Source organism: Euleptes europaea, chromosome 7 (genome assembly GCF_029931775.1).
Source record: "Euleptes europaea isolate rEulEur1 chromosome 7, rEulEur1.hap1, whole genome shotgun sequence".
Taxonomy (NCBI): Eukaryota; Metazoa; Chordata; class Lepidosauria; order Squamata; family Sphaerodactylidae; genus Euleptes; species Euleptes europaea.
In genome coordinates, this window is record NC_079318.1 from 84,195,762 (window position 1) to 84,216,009 (window position 20,248).

The 20,248-nt window shown below is 49.1% G+C and overlaps 1 protein-coding gene across 1 annotated transcript in view; it reads right to left on the reverse strand.

Moving 5' to 3' along the window:
• COPA (COPI coat complex subunit alpha) overlaps positions 1–20,248 on the reverse strand; it is a 49,764-nt gene that overhangs the window by 26,269 nt on the left and 3,247 nt on the right. The window contains exons 3-14 of the mRNA XM_056853808.1: positions 20,092–20,165; positions 19,410–19,490; positions 19,060–19,136; positions 17,895–18,004; positions 12,385–12,494; positions 11,311–11,410; positions 9,283–9,418; positions 8,329–8,411; positions 7,203–7,353; positions 5,005–5,071; positions 3,315–3,390; positions 363–445 (exon numbers count right to left, since the gene is read on the reverse strand). Coding sequence (XP_056709786.1) covers positions 363–445; positions 3,315–3,390; positions 5,005–5,071; positions 7,203–7,353; positions 8,329–8,411; positions 9,283–9,418; positions 11,311–11,410; positions 12,385–12,494; positions 17,895–18,004; positions 19,060–19,136; positions 19,410–19,490; positions 20,092–20,165 — 1,148 coding nt within the window. The remainder of the gene's footprint in view (positions 1–362; positions 446–3,314; positions 3,391–5,004; positions 5,072–7,202; positions 7,354–8,328; positions 8,412–9,282; positions 9,419–11,310; positions 11,411–12,384; positions 12,495–17,894; positions 18,005–19,059; positions 19,137–19,409; positions 19,491–20,091; positions 20,166–20,248) is intronic.

Sequence of the window (20,248 nt, forward strand, 5' to 3'; positions counted from 1 at the left end):
ATACACTTTGGTCTTCCTCTCTTGGATCTTACAAGGTGGGTTAGTTTAGCCATCTTTTACCTCCCTGTTCTTGAGCTCCCCACAACTTTGAAGCATGAATTATCCCCCCTCAAATAGCGACACTGCCCTCCCCAGCACAAAGAGAATTCCCCTCATGCAAGAGGAAAGGCTCTTTGTGCTATGGGAAAGCACTGCCATTATCTGCCGGATCCTAACCCCCCCCCCCAAAAAAAATTTTTTTGGGTGCCACAAGCAGATATGTTGGGGTGAAATGTTTCTATGTTCCCAGTGCAGAAACTCAATGCCCACAGGGATGGGGAGTAGGGTGGAGAAAGAATCCCTTTCCTTTCTTTAAGTCTTACCGAGTGCATCCGATCCAAGACGGCAAAGCGGTTCCGAGCCACCCACACAGCTGTCAGCCCAGAGGACCGTTTCCCTTCGGGAGCTGGAGGGGGGGAAATAAAATAAACCGAGAGTCGGCTGGCTGCACTCCAACTGTGTTCCAGTGGATCAGCTGCTTCCCTACCCTTCTCCGCCAGCTAATTCACATTTAACCTAAGGCTAGACATTAAAGATCCAGCCCCTCTTTTTTTGGATTCTCAGAGTGGCCCAGCTCAGAAGCCAAGTGGTTGCCCGGGGAACTGACGCCACTGCCGTCTGGCGCAGGACTGTGCGGCCGTCCCCGACGACATGCTACTTTGTCACGCTAACGAGCGATGCCCTCGCAGCCGAGCAAGCGCCGAGGGTCCCGTCTCCGATGCGAGCCTCTCCCCGGCGTTGTGCTTCGACAGCTGTTGCCTCGCATTAAAGACACAATGCCGCGGGTGTTGGGGATGTGCCGCCGAGGAAGAATTGCACGGAGGGAGCAGTTCTGGCAGCGTTTAATGCACGGGGGGAGAGGCTCGCAAGGCGAAGACCTCGGCCCTTCTCCCAGGCCACAGCGATCTGATTTAATGCTGGTGACACAAAAAACCCTACCCCACTGGAGGGATCTGGTCACATTTGAGTTTACGAGACAAAGACAGTGTCGGAAAACTTATTCTGGGGAGCTCCATGCTGTGGTGGTTAGGGCTGTTGATTCGGTTCGGCCCGAACCGAAAAACAGCCGAATTCCTCCCGATTCAGCGGTTTTTCGGTTCGGATGAACCGAACCCAAAAAAGGGGGGAACTGGGGAGCCGAACTGGCGGAGTTCGGGGTGTTCCCGAATGAATTCGGCCAATTCGGGTCCTTTAAACAGATCTGCACCTTCCACCTGGAAGGCGCAGATCTGTCCCCCCCCCCCGCCTCCAGGGAGCTTCCCTGGAGACGCGTGGGGTGCCCTTTAAACAGATCTGTGCCTCCCAGGCCGAATTTCGCCGAAGCCGAACTATACCGAATTTTTTTTTCCCAACAGCCCTAGTGGTGGTTGTCAATTTAACGCATAGTTAAACTGTGGAACCCCTTGCCCCAGACTGTGGTGATGGCTACCAACTTGGAAGGCTTTAAGAGGGAAGTGGACATGTTCATGGAGTCATGAAGGAGAGGGCTATCCATGGCTACTAGTCAAAATGGATACTATTCATGATGCATAACTATTCTCTCCAGGATCAGAGGAGCATGCCAAATATTTTAGGTGCTGTTAAACACAGGCAGGACAATGCTGCTGCAGTCATCTCGCTTGCGGGCTTCCTAGAGGCACCTGGTTGGCCACTGTGTGAACAGACTGCTACACTTGATGGACCTTGGTCTGATCCAGCATGGCCTTATGTTCTTATGCTGATTTGCCTAGTGTAGAAATTGCCCTATTCTAGCTACACCACTGCAATGGCTCTCACAATGCCATGTTTCTTCCCCCCTCCCTCACCGCCTTAAAAAAAAAGTGTGTGAAGATCTTTTTATTTTCCAGCTGTTTTAGATGGATCTGCAGTTGACCTCTTTAAGCTCAGATCATTTTAGAATTGTTGGATGTATGCTGATTGGATTTGCATAACATTCCAGTTTTCAAAGATTGCTCCAAGGTCAACCGGCTGATGGAATAGCTAGATTTGAGTCCAGTAGCACCGTAGAGACCAACAAGATTGCAGTGGCTCTCCGGAAGGGGGGGGATCAAGTACAGAAAGGTATTTCTCAATGTAGGGGAGCCCCGTGGCACAGAGTGGTAAGCTGCAGTACTGCAGTCCAACCTCTGCTCATGACCTGAGTTCGATCCCAATGGAAGTCGGTTTCAGGTAGCTGGCTCAAGGTTGACTCAGCCGTCCACCCTTCTGAGGTTGGTAAAATGAGTACTCAGCTTGCTGGGGGTGAAGTGTAGACCACTGGGGAAGGCAATGGCAAACCACCCCGTAAACATGGTCTATTTCATAAACATCGAGATGTGATGTCACCCCATGGGTCAGTAATGACCCAGTGCTTGCACAGGGGCCATGACTCAGTGGCAGAGCATCTGCTTGGCATGAAGAAAGTCCCAGGTCCAATCCTCGGCACCCCCAGTAAGAAACAGGTCATAGGTGATGCGAAAGACCTCAGCCTGAGATCCTAGACATCCGGTGTCTATCTTGGTAGACAGTACTGATCATAATGGGCCAGTTGTCTGATTCAGTATAAGGCAGCTTCATGTGGCCATCTCCTCCCTGAGAGCCTTTAATGAGAGATATCAGGGACTGAGCTGGGACCTTCTGGGTGTACATCATGTGCTTGACTGAGTCACAACTCCTGCTTGCTCTATCCCCTTTAAGGAAAAAACCCATCAACAAAACCTTCTGGCACTAGAGAACCCCATAAATTTCCCACTGCGGGTACAGGAGAGACGGATACCAGCCGCCCCACGCGCCACCAGAACTCATCCCCCAATTTTATTGCTGGGACGTCAGAAGCAGGGGGGACCCAGCTGGAATTTCCACTCCCTGGTGGAACGAGGCACTCAGAAGGCAGGAATTCCAGCGACGGGTTTTTGATTTGCTGAACGGCACAAGTTTGATCTGGGGTTTTCTGGGACCGAGGAGGAAGGCTGGGCATGTTTACAGTCGCTTCGGAAGCGTCCAGGACCGCCCGGGATAAAAGCCGACTCGCCAGGAGTTCCATCAACGACAGGCGAGCCAGCCTGCTGGGCGAGGAAGGCAGGCCGGCGAGTTTCTAATAACTGATTTATAAAATATATATTGGAAGCCGTAAAAACCAGGAGGGGACGGACATGAATTTTTCAAGTCAGAAGACCTGCCAAAGGCACGTAGTGTATGCGTGAGCTCCGCGGGAATCAGCGGAAGAAGAACCCAGCAGTCAAAGAATGGAAGGTGGGGGTGGGGAGAGACAGATGGAGCCGCTTTAGGAAGCTTACCATCAGGGTTCTGGGAATCGGCATCCTTGGGGATGGTGTACAGGTCGTAGGTGCTGTTCTCCAGATTACTGGCTCTCTGCAAAGAAGGGGGAAGTCAGTCAGTCCGCAATCTATCTCAAATTCTTGCAACTAGGATTTCTTCCAACAGCAGATGTTTGCTTCCATCTGTGCTCAATGGTAGAGCATCTGCTTGGCATGCAGAAGGTCCCAGGTTCAATCCCCGGCATCTCCAGTTAAAGGGACTAGGCAAGGAGGTGATGTGAAAGACCTCTGACTGAGACCCTGGAGAGCTGCTGCCGGTCTGAGAAGACAATACTGACCTTGATTGACCAAGGGTCTGATTCAGTATAAGGCAGCTTCATGTGTTCATGTGCCTTGCCCAAGGAGTTGGATTCAGCCACCTCCATTTCCTAAATTAAAATACTAAACACCACTAACCTAACCCCCCAAGGATCACACCCCTACTACATATTGTTGAAGGTCCTTCTAACACATTGTAAAAATAGACTCTTGTCGCACTCATGTCAGTAAACCAACCCTAATTGTTTTCTTGTCATAGAATCATAGAGTTGGAAGGGACCACGAGGGTCATCTAGTCCAACCCCTTGCACAATGCAGGAAATTCACAACTACCTGCCCCCAGTGACCTCTACTCCATGTCCTGAATAACTTGATTAATGTATTGCAATGGCAGACTCCTGCTTGTCTTGGGGCAGAATGCTTTACTGGGTGTGCGCTTGGTACAGCACATGCAGATGGAGCCTTACCGCTCCTCTTATGGAAGACTTCTGGCTTCAAATGCCCAAGGACACCCTCCAGGATTCCCGGGCAATCTGACCTGGAGGAAAATTGCTTCCTGACACCAAAGTGGCAATCAGCACTACCCTGGGCATGCAAGAAAGGGCCATGAGAGCCAAACACTGACACAAACCTTCCTGCCCTCCCTCTCAAGATCTGGCTACGGTCATAGAATCAGCATTGCTGACAGATGGCCATCAAGCCTCTGCTTTAAAACCTCCAGGGAAGGAGAGCCCACCACCTCCGGAGGAAGCCTGTTCCATTGAGGAACTGCTCTAAGGGCACTTTCACACATGCATTCATGTGTCTGGTTTTGAAAACGGTATTTCTCCACACCTAACCCCAACATTCTTAAATGCAATGCCATGTTGGCTCACTGAATGGTGCCCAAACGTACAAATGCAATCCTAATAATGCACTTTCAATCCACTTTGAAATTAGTCAAATGCAATCCTAATAATGCACTTTCAATCCACTTTGAAGCTGGATTTTACTGTGTGAACTGGCAAAATCCACTTGCAAACCATCATTAAAGTGTACTGAAAGTGGGTTGAAAGTACATTCTTTGGCATGTGTGAAAGTGCCCTGAATTGTTAGAAAGGTCTTTCTTCCTAATCATTGTCATTATTATTTACTTTCAATATATACTTTGGCCCACGAGAGGATTCACACATTTTGCTTTAGAACGCCTAACTTTGCAGCTGTTTGTAAGAAATACAGCCATGTCAACACTTTTTGCAACCTTCACTACCTGAGAGGCAATCGACAGGGTGGAAGAGGCCTCACAAGAAACCATAAAAATCTCTTCTGGTGACGAGGCAACCACGCTGCCCCCCAGCTGCGGCTGGCCCACTGGGGTTGCCTATATACCCCAGGACGGATTTTGACTTACGGTGCAGAGGAGGACGGTGTTCTCGGCTGGGTTGTACGACATGTTGAACACGGGAAACTTGGACCCGCTGAGAAGGAAAGAAAGCAGGGAGGAAAGTGAATGGGGGGGGGGGCTTTCCAGGTCATTTAGCGGTGGCTGGCAGAGGGCGGTGTGGGAGGAGCCACAGACAGACTTCAACCCACGAGAATGTCCACTAAGCGTGGCTCTACCTTACTGTAACAATACTTCCCAGTTTGTAGTACCTCTGAATGCTCAAGGCTCTTCACATGTGTGTGTTAAGTGCCGTCAAGTTGCTTCCAACTCATGGCGACCCTATGAATGAAAGTCCTCCAAAATGTCCTATCTTTGACAGCCTTGCTCAGATCTTGCAAATTGAAGGCTGTGGCTTCCTTTATTGAGTCAATCCATCTCTTGTTGGTCTTCCTTTTTTCCTGCTGCCCTCAACTTTTCCTAGCATGACAGTCTTTTCCAGTGACTCTTGTCGTCTCATGACGTGACCAAAATACGATAGCCTCAGTTTAGTCATTTTAGCTTCTAGGGTCAGTTCAGGCTTGATTTGATCTACAACCCGCTGATTTGTTTTTTTGGCAGTCCACGGAATCCGTAACACTCTCCTCCAACACCACATTTCAAAGGAATCTATTTTCTTCCTATCAGCTTTCTTCACTGTCCAGCTTTCACACCCAGTAAGGCTCTACCTTACTGTAACAATACTTCCCAGTTTGTAGTACCTCTGAGTGCTGAAGGCTCTTCACATACATGGTCGTAAGATCCTTAGAACCTTTATTTAAAACATTTTAGCAGCCTTTCTACTTTGTGGAACAAGGTAAATAAAACTACAATTATAAAAACAACACGTAAAATCTAAATCAGGACCCAGCGTGGTGTGGTGGTTGAGGTATCAGACAAGGAGCTGAGAAGCCCAGGTTCAAATCCCCACTCGTCCCAGAGAAGCTTGCTGGGGGACTTTGCACCAGCTGCGTGCTCTCAGGCCTGACCCTGGCAAGTACTTGGACAGGAGACCTCCAAGGAATACCAGGGGCGTGACGCAGAGGCAGGCAATGGCAACCTACCTCCGAACCTGTCTTGCCTTGGAAACCCTATGGGGTTGCCATAAGTCAGCTTGACGGCAAAAAAAATATTAATAAAAACTAAATTAGTCAAATGCAATCCTAAATAAAGCTGTCTTCAATTGCCTCCTGAAGATCAAAAGTGAGGGGGGGGCCAAGCGCAACTCCCTGGGGAAGTGGTAAGGAAGGCTGACACATATTCACTTTATTGCAAATGTAAAGGTCAGAAGGGGAGACATGAGAGAGGTCTATAAGATTAAGGATGGTATGGACAGGGAGCCGCTTCCCTCTCTCATAATACTATCTGCTGAAGCTGGGAGAGATTCAAAACAGATAAAAGGAAGCATTTCTTCAAACAATGCATAGTTAAATTGTGGATCTCACTGCCCCAGGATGTGATGATGGCTGCCAACTTGGAAGGCTTTAAGAAGGAAGTGGACATGTTCATGGAGGAGAGGGCTATCCATGGCTACTAGTCAAAATGAATACTTGTCATGTTGCATACCTATTCTCTCCAGGATCAGAGAAGCATGCCTATTATATTAGGTGCTGAGGAACACAGGCAGGATAATGCTGCTGCAGTCGTCTTGCTTGTGGGCTTCCTAGAGGCACCTGGTTGGCCACTGTGTGAACTGTTGGACTTGATGGGCCTTGGTCTGATCCAGCAGGGCTTTTCTTATATTTTTGTCTGATTCAGCATAAGGCAGCTTCATGCATTCATGTGTCTGGTTTTGAAAACGGTATTTCTCCACACCTAACCCCAACACTCTTAAATGCAATGCCATGTTCGCTCACTGAATGGTGCCCAAACGTACAAAAGAAACAATCCACATTCAAATGGCAAAGAGTTGGGACAAGAGTTCACTATGCCAAGAAAAGCTGGCTCATTCCATACATCCCTGTGTAGTTCACAGCAACTCCAGAAAGCATGTGCGTTTGTGGGCATGTGCAAGCATGTGGGCATGTGCGTGCAAGCAAGTAACTTCCTTTCCCACTCTTGTGGGTCCTCTGTAGGTGAAAATTCTGATCTCTGGAGGGAACAAAGAGCAGCGGGAACAAGATGAGAAACCCCTGCTTAAGACAGAACAGGGAACTGAAGACCCCCACAGAAAAGAGAGCCCTCCACACCTCCTCAGCTGCATCACGGCCACGTCCTTGGAGCTGTTGAAGTCCAGCTGGCGGAGGAAGCGGTCCTTCACGTAGTAGAGCATGTTGCCATGCACGGCGTAGGCAGGCCGCTCACGTTCCAGCTTGAACACAATCATGCCCCCGTCGTGTCCTGGAAGAAGAAAAGGGGAGACGCGTCAGAGAGCTGGTGGCGATGCTCTTCTGATGAGGCAAAGATCAACTGCCTCATGGCACTTCGAGGACTGACAGATGTGTCGTGGCAGGAGGTTTCATGGGTCGGTGTCCCACTGGAGGGAGACTGAAAGTGCTCAGAAAGGACTCAAGAACGTGTTCGGTCTTGCAAGTTACTTGGGGCTGTGGTGGAGATTTGCATCGAACTCAGAGATGTCAGTGAATTCAAATCTGGCTTTTATCCTACTACTGTCTATTTTTAAAAGGCCCTGAACTGGGTGGCCCAATCTCATCAGATCTCAGATGTTCAGCAGGGCTGCTCCTGGTCAGTACTTGGATGGGAGACCAACAAGGAAGTGCAAGGTTGCTACGTAGAGACAGGCAATGGCAAAATAACTCTGAATGTCTCTGGTGTTGAAAGCCCTGTGGTGCTTTCCACCACCATTAAGAAAGCAGAGGCACATTTGGAGGACAGAGCCACAGCTCAGTGGTAGAGCACACACTACATCCCAGTTCAATCTCTGGCATCTCTGGCTAAAAAGATCTCACAAAACAGGGCTGGAAAAGTCCTTTGCCTGAGACCTTGGAGAGATGCAACCTCTGAGAGCAGATAAAAAGAAGGAGAAAAGGAGTTGGTTTTTATATGCCGACTTTCTCTACCACTTAAGGAAGAATCAAACCAGCTTACAATCACCTTCCCTTCCCTTACCCTGAGAGAGCTCTAACAGAGCTGTAACTTGCCCAAGGTCACCCAGCTGGCTTCATGTGGAGGAGTGGGGAAACCAACCTAGTTCACCAGGTTAGAGTCTGCCGCTCTTAACCATTGCACCACTGCCTCAGATTGCGCTGTAAAATGATGTGCTGTGAGTTTCTTGGGAGGACGGCAGGGAAAACTGTGAACTGGTAAGAAATGCATTGAGTTGAACCGAGCTTGGGCATCCCAAAGAATCTTTACCTGCAGCAAAGAGGTTGAGGTTGGGGTGAGCTGCCAACACCCAGAAGCGATCGTGATCCCGGCGGAAAGTCTGGACGCCCGTGCTAGGGTTGGGAAGCGGGAAACAGATGCATTATCACACAAAGCACTGCACCTTTTTGCATGAAATCCATTTCGAAAATGTATACACCAACCTTTTCCTGCTCAACCAGGTTTGTTCGACAATCCCTCTCAATGTCAAAAGAACATACTTAAGCCCCCGAACTAAAGAGCCAGTGGTACACATTTCGCCACGCAGTACTAAAACATTTGTCATATAGAAGATGGTATCATACAGAGGGTTTGTCATATAGAGGATGGTGCGGAATTGTTTTCTGTTGCCCTAGAAGTTTGGAACACAACCATCAGGTTGAAATTAAATCAAAAGAGTTTTCGGCTAAACATTAGGAAGAACTTCCTGACAGTCGAGCGGTTCCTCAGTGGAACAGGCTTCCTTGGGAGGTGGTGGACTCTCCTTCTTTGGACGTTTTTAAGCAGAGGCTAGATGGCCCTCTGTCAGCAATGCTGATTCTGTGAACTTAGGCAGTTCATGAGAGGGAGGGCAGGAAGGGTTGTGTCAGTGCTTGGCTCCCGTGGCCCTTCCTTACATGACCAGGGAAATGCCAGTTGCCACTTCGGGGTCAGGAAGCAATCTTCCTCCAGGCCAGATTGGCCAAGGATCTTGGAGGGTTTTTTTTGCCATCTTCTGGGCGTGGAATAGGGGTCACTGGGGTGTGTGTGTGGGAGAGGTATTTGTGAATTTCCTGCATTGTGCAAGAAGCTGGACTAGATGACCCTGGAGGTCCCCTTCCAATTCTATGATTCCATGTGTCTATGATTCAGCGCCTCCATCCTCAGACCATCCAGGCCAGGAGACTTGAGTGCTCAAGAAGAACCAACACATAGGAAACAGGAAGGCCAGCACATCACGTTTACCGTTTGGACATGTCCCAGACGCGGATGCTCTTGTCCTCCGAGTTACTGAGGATGAGCTCCTGGCGAGGATGGAACACCGCGCACGAGACGTTGTTGTAGTGCCCACGGCAGGTATCCACTTCCCAAGCTTTCGATTCTGAGGGGGGGGGGGAGACAAGAAGAGCCGCATGATCACAAACCACTGACTCACGTGAGACTTTTGTGATCACGGTGCCGAGGTGAGGGGGCCCCCACCTGTGCCAGAGAGGTTGGGATACAGCGCTGAAGAGGCCCTTAATTGGAACAGGTCATCAGGCCTGCCCAACGGCCCTCATCGGAAAAGAGACACCACAACGGTTATGCGCTCAGGTCCACCGCCGTACTTAAAAGACGCAATTACCATCCATCCCTGGGCTAGCCAGAGAGTCAAGGTCACGCACAGGGGCAGCACTCCTTCTCCCCACTATCCTGATGACACTTTCGTCCCCTTGTACTGCTGTAACACATAACTGGAATTCACTAGGGCGATACTGTTCTCTTTTCATGCTTAGACAACTTAATGGGAAAGAAAAGGTTTAGCTGCGATAGGTAGAGCTGGAACTATTTAGCTATTCACACAATCAGGGAAAGTCCACTGGCTTCACATCTGGCTTATGGGCTTCCCAGAAACATCTGGCTGCTCAGTGCTGGGGGGAAATGCCAGGCCAGATTACTTTTGGTCTGATCCGATTAGGCACCTCTTGTGTTTTCATGGCACAGACAGAGGCTCAAGCAATTTCTTCACATAAGTCTCCTGAGAAGACCGCACAATCTCCTTTGGCAATCTGTTTCTCAGCCTAACCCAGAAGTGCCCCGCTCAAAGAGTTAACTGGACCAGAATCGCGTTGACTGGAACTAAGTGGGCCAACCTGTGAAAGTATGTAACATCATCAGGCCCTGCCCCGTTGAGTTTCGGCGTCTAACATGTGGGGGATCTGGCAACATTTAGAGTTCACACTGGTTCCATCCATCAAATGCAAACTGCAGGGCTTGTACTGCCTCGGTTTGTCTTGGGGCCATGCTCAGGGCCAACACCGGGTTTAACTCTTCAATCTCCACAGCCTTGCTATCAGAAACTGGCCTCCTTGCTTTGTTACTAGTATTTAAAAGGGGGGGGATTGCATGTTTTGAAATAACGTGTTTTTGTCATCACAGGGCAAGAAAATAAGTTGGGCGCCTAATAGGTGGAAGCAGAAAAAAAGGAGAAGTCAAGCACTCCTCAAGCCTCATACGAGGAGGCTGCAACTGTACCTCTGGGGCAAGGAATTGGGCTGTCCACAACAGTTGGAGCTCCTGAGATCCTATAACTGGACTTCTTGTGAGAGAGTCTGAGAACCAGAGAGCCTGCACCTCATAGCAGCTTGCCTAAGAGTTGACACGAGGGTTGCCAGCTCTGGGTTGGGAAATACCTGGAGATTTTGGGGGTGGAGCCTGAGGAGGGCAGGGTTTGGGGAGGGACTTCAATGCCATAGAGTCCAATTGTCAAAGTGGCCATTTTCTCCACGGGAACTGATCTCTGCCTCCTGGAGATCAGTGGTAATAGCAGGCAATCATGAGTCACCACCTGGAGGTCAGAAACCCTAGTTGGCACCCACCTCTTTCGGCCTTGTCGCATTGGCACCCAAGCTGGCCCCGGCTCAGAGCCACAGCCAGTTGGGGGCAAAGAGTTCAGCAACATCCGCTGAGTCCCCAAACTGATAAAAGAAGGGTGACCACATCACACATGCTTGTATGTCACATGCCCCTCCTCATTGACTATATGTTGCACACACACCCCAGCCTTTTCTTTCCTATGGTTCCCAAACATGTATCCCACCCCAGTGGCAGCATCCCACCCAAACTGGCTCTTCCGCAGCTGATGGTCTCACCTTATACCAGGCACTCTCGATACTTACGAGAATTGCTCCACTATAGCCAAACTGGAACAGTCGCCAAATAGGAACGTTTCTACCGAGGCCAAAAAGCAAACGCTTAGCTGGCATGCGGATGAGCCGTAGTTTGTAAACTTACCATTCATCCTCCAGATCTTGACCTGCCGATCGTCGGCTCCCGACACTATGAGAGGCATGGTGGGGTGGAAAGCAGCCCAGTTCACTCCGCGATCGTGTCCCTGGAGGAAAGGGATACTCTCAGACCACAACTACCTTGTAAGCAATCACCACGAGAAATGGAAGAAGGTGGATCCCGGCAAATGGGAGCAAAGGCTTTGGATAAATCCAGTAGCGGCCACGAAGAGGCATCTACTTTCGGATGGAAATCATCCACTAAGGCAGGGGTGTCAAAATTAAGGCCTGGGGGCTGGATTTGGCCTCTTAAGAGCTCTTATCCGGCCCACAAGGCAGCCACCCCACCCCAGTCCTGATGTGGTCTGGAGAGGCATGGCCCAGCCAAGTGACATTTATGTCATATCCAGCCCTGTAACAAATGAATTTGACACCCCTGAATTAAGGCCACCACTGCTGTCTCCATCCTTTAGCCCAGCCTGAAATCAGACTGGAAAAGGGTCCAGGGCAGATGAGTTATCCAAGATGATGACCCAGAGGTGGTCCACCACCTCTCTTTCAGTCACCTGCTTGCTTTACCTACTATCTTACTCTCACTGTTTTAAAAAAAATACATATGTAATAACTTTTTCTGCATTGTTTAACGTAGCATGCCTAATACTTTAAAGCTTATTGAGACTGCTGTAATGCTCATCCTATTATCAGATGTCTCGTCCTATTGACTGCTTTGACTTGAACTGCATGATCTGCCTCGAGTGTAAGTAAAAAAGGCAGACTAATAATAAATGCATGATCTGCCTCGAGTATCAGTAAAAAAGGCAGACTAATAATAAACAGATGATGGGGCACATTCAGAGAACAATTCACTGATCTAGACGCTTTAATCCAAACTGAAAGCAGTCTGTGACAAAGAAACTCTGACTGTATTTATTGGCTGCGCGTTTTGGTCCTCCCTCTTTGTGGGTTATGGAATGGATGGCGGGAGAAAGTGACCCTCCCAATGGCTGTTGAGATGAAGCGACTGAACATGACGGTTTCGGCAGCAGGTACGGCATGGATCCACATGCAAGCCCAACGGTACCTCCAGGACATGCTTCACCACTGCATCGGTTGTGCCAAAAAGGTCTACGCCCGTGATCCCCCGGACGTCTGACTCCACAGCTCCAGGAGAGAGGTTCTTCTTCCTCAGGCCTTCCAGGCGAAACGAAGAGAACGGCAGGGAGGGAGCAAACACAAGGTTATCACAAAGCCCTGCAACTCTGAGGGAATGCAGTTTGTATAAATGCAGAAGATACTCATGAACAAGAGCAAAGAGGTAAAGAAGGAACGGAAATGAAGAGAGATCCGATTATTTCCCCACAACCCTCTGCTAAAAAACATAGGGCTGTTTCTAGAATTCCCATCATTCACTGGGACAATCAACGGTCCTTTGCCACCAGGCAGGCGACAGAGTCACATGAGGCCCAATGCAGAAGGTGAAGAGCAACTACCAAGAGGCGAAAATGTCTTACGCTGCACCATAAAAACACTCTGCCTGGGGATCTGAGCATGGGTTAAGATTTTAAATATGGATATGGCCATTAACAGGAGCACTCAGGTTAATGTAACAGACAGGGACCAGGTTACTCGAAGGATCACATTCTCCTGCCAAACATATCTTCTCATCAAGAGCATTTCTGGATAGCCTCTTCCGGGCGCCTGCCTCAGGCAGTGGCGACTGGTAGTACAGCCTTCTCGGCTGCCGAAACTCAACTTTGTCTCCCCTCCCCCCAAGGAGACGCACTCCACCTTTTTCCTTTTTAGGACACCAGACCTAAGCTAAACTATGCAGGGTTGGATCCTGCAGTCTCTTATGTCAGGGAAAGCACCATTAGTGGAATGGACCCCGGGGAACCAACCCTTTATTCCATTGCACATTTCCTGGCTGATCTTTCTACTGCTGTTTGTCATCGCTTGTCGTTGTTTTTACTGTTAAATCGTTAATACTTAATTTCACCACATTTTTTTTGCATTTTAGAAGCTTTATTGAATTTTGTCAGTACTTCCTGTCAGCCACCCTGGACAATAAACTAAGAGGCAGGTGTGGTCTAAGGGCGACAGTGTCAGGAACAGGATCTGGGAGGCCCAGGTTTGAATCCCCACTCTGCTGAGGAAGGTTGCTGGGTGACCTTGGGCCCGTCACACACCCTCAGCCTATCCCAGGGGTCCCCAACTTCTTTGAACCTGAGGGCACCTTGGGAATTCTAACGCTGGATGGTGGGTGCGACTACAAAATGGCTGCCACAAGCGGCCGAACCAGCCACAAACACAGAGTGAGAGTAAGCATAGCTCTAACAATAACTCTTCAACATTTCAGGCTGGAGCTCCGTTTAACAGGATGCCTTTTAAGATGAATAGATTGTTTAAAAACATTTTCTTGCATACACACAGTTCCTTTTCAGTCATGCAGTGAAGATTTGTGGGCTGTGGTGGAAACTGCTGCTGAAGCAACTTCTTAAAATCTGCGCCGCCAATCAGATGTCCTGCTGGGCAAAAGCCCCAGCAGGTCCTGCCCACTTTCTAAAAACACCTGGCGGGGGCCATGGCAGCCTTGGGCAGTACGGTGGGGAGCTCGACCTAATGAACCTCTCAGAGTTGTTGTGAGGATAAAATAGAGAAGAGGAGGATGAAGGTATCCTCCGGATCAAGAGATGGGGTACAAACAAAATACATAAATTTTGAAATGGGAATATCAGAAGAAGAAGAGTTGGTTTGTATACGCCGACTTTCTCTACCACTTAAGGGAGCATCAAACCGGCTTACAATCACCTTCCCTTCCAAACAAGACACCTTGTGAGGTAGATGGGCCTGAGAGAACTCTAAGAGAACTGTGATTAGCCCAAAGTCACCCAGCTGGCTTCATGAGTAAAGGTAAAGGTCCCCTGTGCAAGCACCGGGTCATTCCTGACCCATGGGGTGACGTCACATTCCGACGTTTACTAGGCAGACTTTGTTTGCGGTGTGGTTTGCCAGTGCCTTCCCCAGTCACCTTCCCTTTACCCCCAGCAAGCTGGGTACTCATTTTACCCACCTCGGAAGGATGGAAGGCTGAGTTAACCTTGAGCCGGCTACCTGAAACCAACTTCCGTCGGGATCGAACTCAGGTGGTTAGCAGAGCTTTCGACTGCAGTACTGCAGCTTAACACTCTGCGCCATGGGGCTTCATGAGTAGGAGTGGGGAAACCAACCCGGTTCACCAGATTAGCCTCCGCCACTCCTGTGGAGGAGAGGGGAATCAAACCCAGTTCTCCAGATCAGAGTCCACCGCTCCAAACCACTGAGCTTAACCACTACACCACGCTGGCTCTCCACCATATTAAACAGCCAACTATGAATTTGTCACAATGGGCCAAGACTTGGGAGGATGAAAAACAGAAATCTCACATTGAGGGTTTTTTGCAAGTTCTGGAACAAGATCCTTCTTGGTTTCAGACTCTGGGGAGTTATTGCCAGTCCAAGTAGAAAAAGCTGAGTGGGTTGGGGCCAACAGCTACCCCCCCCCAGCATAAGGTAGCTTTATCTGTTCAATACGCACATCTGGTCCAGGGCAAACATCCGGGGTTTTAAGGAGCCAGCAAGGGACACCGAACGACAGGTGGAAAATTTCTGGAGCAACTACACAAATCCAGAGAGGAGGGGAGGAGGACACTCACAGAATGAGCCAGCTTTCGTGGGAGTGAGCGGGGCGGAGGAATGGGCAGGAGAGGGGGGACAATTAAGGTGCTGACCGGAACCGAGGGCAAAGGCCAGACTCATCATGCACAAGCAGCGCCCCGACTAAAGGGCGTGGAGGAGGGAGGGTTAAAAAAGGAGCCCCGAGAAGCTCAGGCAAGAGCCGAAGGAGAAACGAGCGGTACGTCTGGAGAGCGGGCACAGTGCTCTGCCATGCTGGAGGTGGTCTGTGACGTGCCCCGTCTAGCTTGTGCTTGCTCTCCCCACCCCCACTCCCAGCAGCAGACTGTTTACGTAACACCTCCGGCGCTTTCGCTAAACCCCGTCGCCCGCAACTTTCTCAGCCTCGTAGCACCTGGAACCTCACCAGCCCCCATGCTTAAACACAAGGATAATCCTTTGCTCAGGAATCAACTATTGATTCAGAATAAGAATTGGTTTTATACCCTGCTTTTCTCTACCATAAGGAGTCTCAAAGCAGCTTACAATCGCCTTCCCCCTCCCCAACAGACACCTTGTGAGGTAGGTGGGGCTGAGAGAATTGAGAGAACTGCGACTGGCCCAAGGTCACCCAGCAGGCTTCACGTAGAGGAGTGGGGAATTGAACCTGGTTCACCAGACTAGAGTCCGCCACTCTTAACCACTACACCATGCTGGCTCTCAAAAGGAAGCTGATCCGTTGTGTTTTGCTGCATGGCCAAGTGCTCCCTCCCAAAAACCCGGCTGTTGCTTTCCCACCTGGATTAAACAGAGCATTCGGGTGGGGGGAGGGGGGAAAGGAGTTATTTTGCAAACCATCAAAGAAATCACTATTAGTATGACAAGCAAAGAAAGGTCACTCAGTTAGGACGCAGTTTTTCATGCGTTTTAATCCAGCAACCAGACCCAAACTTGCTCCAATCACTCTCTGGCATGGCAGAAACAAGGTGGGTCATTGTGGCCCGGGGCCCTTGAAATGGCCATCTGGGCAGCGACAGGATAGGGTACCCTCTGCATGGCTGACTGGTCCAGTGGTCACTGGGACTGTTCCCCCCCTGGCCGCAGGTGTAAAGAGGCCCCATGATCCTCGTAGCCACTGTGAACCCAAGAGGACTCCACTGTTGTTTTAGGAATGACGTGGCCAGAGGAACAACTGAGGGCTGGTGTTGGGTAGCCACTTCATTCCTAAATAAATCCCTTAGGCCAGCCGCTAGCGACCTTTCTCCCTTATGGGGCCAATCCTACCTGAGCTCGCAGGGCCGCTGTAAGGACGACCCGGAGCTTGGTCTCCGACTAACACATGGGGAGAGGGAGGGTGGCGACATAAGTGGCAAACAACAACTCAGTCTCACTAAGCCAGTACAAAATTGAGTGCTAGACTTCTTCCAAGAAACCCTGACCCAGATGGCCCAGGCTAGCATGGTCTCATCAGATCTCGGAAGCTAAGCAGGGTCAGCCCTGGTTAATATTTGGATGGGAGACCACCAAGGAATACCAGGGTTGCTATGCAGACGAAGGCACTGGCAAACCACCTGTTAGTCTCTTGCCCTGAAAACCCTATCGGGGGTCGCCATAAGTCGGCTGCGTCTTGACGGCACTTTACACACACATGTTTTGCCAAGAGGAAGCGTGAATGGAACAGTGAGGGAGTCGGAGAAGAGACGACAAAGTTTCCCCATTAGTAGCCAAGGAGCAGAAGTCTCCCCCCATCCCCCCCACACCGATACAGCTGGTCATATCTGAATGTGTGCTATGAAACTCCAACAACCCACCCAGCTGAAAACTGCAATTGAGAAAACAATGTACAACCACTTAAGGTAAATTAAAATGGAACACACACACATGAAGCTCCTGTTTCCTTCTTTCTCTCTCTCACAACCAGAACATGCCTTGCCTCCTTTACTAACCCTAGCCCAGGTAATTCTGCCTTACTTGACCATTTTGCTTCAGCTATAAACCTGTGCCCGCTGCCAAGGTTCAACTCTGAGTCTGATGCAAAAGGAGGGGAAACCCTTTGAGGACACACTTCAAAGCCAGCAGTTTAGCTGGAACCTGCTCCCTTCTCTGAGGGAACCCAGGAGTTCTGGCTCCTTTGCTCTGTGCATCCACTCAGTCCCCTTCTCCAGCCAAAAACTGAATGCTCGCCACCCTCACCATAGATCCTGTCTTAAGGATCTTGGATGTGTGCAGTTATCAGATTCTCTGAACGTAGGTCAAAAAGGGGACCACAAAGCTCCAGACACATCACAGCCTTCGAGGGCTTTTGTTCCTTGTGGTTCTCTGTCGCCCCAGTTCTTGACATATTATGGCCATTTCTGGCAGTGTGTTTACATCAACAGGTACAATGCAGCAGGTAAGAATATTAGCTGTGATTCAGGACACCCCAGTTCAAATCTCATGTTTTCTTCCAACTCACCAGGTGACTTAAGACAACTTACTCTCTCCCAGGCTCAGGTTCTTATCTGTCATATGGGGATAATAACTAATCTACCTCACAAGGTTGTTGGAAGTAATGCATTTGCAGTGCTTCTCAACATTGAACGTGATATAAGAATGCAGAGTACTATTGCATCTGCACAGGGGTTCCCCTATATCCTACTGGCCATCTGCCTTGGCAAGTGGAAATCTACCCCCAAGCACAAAGAGGACATGGTGGTAACCTCCCCCACATCTAATCCCCCCCCCCAAATCTACCACAACCAGGCCTTTCTTTTTTATGTCCTCCTGCACCGTTCATTAAGCAAGCCTTCTGCCTCTTCCCCTGTTACCCTGTCCAGCAATAACAGCCAACAGCAGTTCTCCCATCTAATTTGTTCCCTGGCCCATTTTCAACAATTGCAATTTCCAGCTGGGCATCTCTGCCGGACACCCCACCACCACTGCTTGACCTGGGCAGCTCACCAGAAATATCCCAAACGCGTACAGTTTGATCCAAGCTGGCCGATACCACCAGGTCTTCGGAAGGGTGGAACTGGGCGCACATGACGTAATGGTTGTGTCCCGTCAGCACACTAGAAGAGAAGAAGGAAAGGCTGCTGAGTCCTCTCTCGGGTATTCAAACAGTTATGTGGGATAGCAATGGAGAATCCGGCAAAGTGAAACATCTGCAGAAGGGGGGTCAAGAGTGGACAACCGGGAAAGGTTATCCCCATGCCACCGCCCAGCCTGGAAAACACTCGATCAAAATGAAAACCAAAGACCGAATGCTAACTACAAAAGATGGCTGATTTAATAACATACATGAATTAAGTTAGTTTGATAGCTGTATATAATCAGTTTGATAGCTGTATATAAGAACTAAGAAGAACAACATACACAGACCCATTATAATTATTATTATGTTTCTACCCCACTCTCTGTCCCAACCAAGTCTGGGCTCAGAACAGCTCACATCCATCCAATGGGCAGTATCCTACGATTAACATCCAGACTACATTTTCCACTTAGTGCAATGGAACATTCCTTCCTTCCCAATGCAGCCCACTGATCACCACAAAATGCCGCTCCTGGGGGTGCAGGGGACAACACAAAGGAGGCCTGCAGTTGGAAGGGGAAAGAGGTGGAAATTGCCAATTCAGTCTGGATCCAACCCAAAGCGCATAAAAATTATAATGAAAATCGGAAGTATTTATCAAGAAAGTGGAACAACAGAGATCGTGACCCGACCTAGATTACAAACAAAAAAATAGACTGCAATATCTGTCTATATAAACTTCCATTACAATTAAAGTATGTTCACACCAACGTTCCTTTAATGTATACGCCCGTTTTCATGTATCAATACACCACTCTTTTTATAAAACACGTAGGTATGCAACAGCGTAATCCGGAATTATTCCAGTCCATACTCGTAATTATTCTACTTTAAAGGACTGCTGAATTTCTGAGATACTTTATCTGAAACAATCTGGACCCCTAAAAACCATACAAATGCTATTGTTACAGACGGCTTAATTTTACCTACAGACTAAGGAACAGAACCTTGGGGGCTGTTTCAGGAAAAAACATTTGGGAATCACAAAGGGGGGGAAAAGTTGAAGATCCAAGAGAGGAAATGTTGAGTTACCAAACACAAGTTCTGGACTGCCAGTTCCAAACCCGAATTGTCTGATCATCAGATGCACTCAGGATCCAGGGATATTCCTACCAACAAAAAACAAAACAGACATATCCCTTTTCATGTGTTTGTTTTTGCAGAACACATTATATAACCACTGAGCAGAAATACTGCGCAGAGCGACTTTTGAAGCCCTGCCTTACGCTTTCTGAAGCTCAGATCAAACTGATTCCACAGCTACAAAAGCTAAGGCCGAAACAGAATCCACCTGGAAACTGTTTGGTTGAGAGGTGGGTGTTCCCCATTTTAAACCAATTAGTTAAAAAAAAAAATCCGTTCCAAAGCTCTGCGGGACTCACATGGTGGAAGAAGGTGGTGCGGATGTAATCCAGGTGTCCCAAAAGGGTGAAGAGACAGCGTCGCAGCTTGTAATTCCAGACCTGAAGAACAGCAAAGCAGAGGTCATGCAGCAAGCTGCTCTCATCCCATTCAGGGTGGTGACTCGAAACTACCTGCGTTCTGTGGCTTTACACTGACTGAGAGTAGCCCGTCTTCTACCCACAAGACTCCAGCAAGACGCCTGTCCTTTCCCCCCAGCAACTGGCTCTAAACTCATTATTTAACAGAATACAAGATACAGCATGCTAGACCCCGCCAAATGCCCATCTAGCCTAGTACCCTGTCTCCAACAGTAAGCCAGCCAGATCTTTTTCGAAGCTCAGAAGCCAGACATGAAGGTACCAGCCCTCCTCAGCTGCTTGCTTCCAAGCTACTGGCATCAACAGGTAACACAGCCTCTAGACATGGAGATTCCGCTCAGCAAGCACATAAAATAGCCATTGATGGAACTAACCACTTTTAAACCTGTCTAATCCAGTAGCCATTTTTCATAGGATGCTTATTCTGTTAATCACGCGTTTATAAAAATTACAGATTGCAATCCTATTCTTGCCACCCCCTCTCAAATATCCACCTCCACCCCCCACCTCACCCTGCCACAAGCCTGTTGCTTCCTGAAAGTTGAGGAGCCCCCCCCAATACCTTAATTTTGTAGTCATCTCCTCCGGACACAAAAAGCGGTTGCTGTTTGTGGAAATCAATACCTCTAACAGGGCCTGAAAAGTCACGAGAGATCCTGGTTAGTGATGGGGACACCCTACTGCCTTTTGAAATCACCCCAGTGCCCAGGCACAATTTA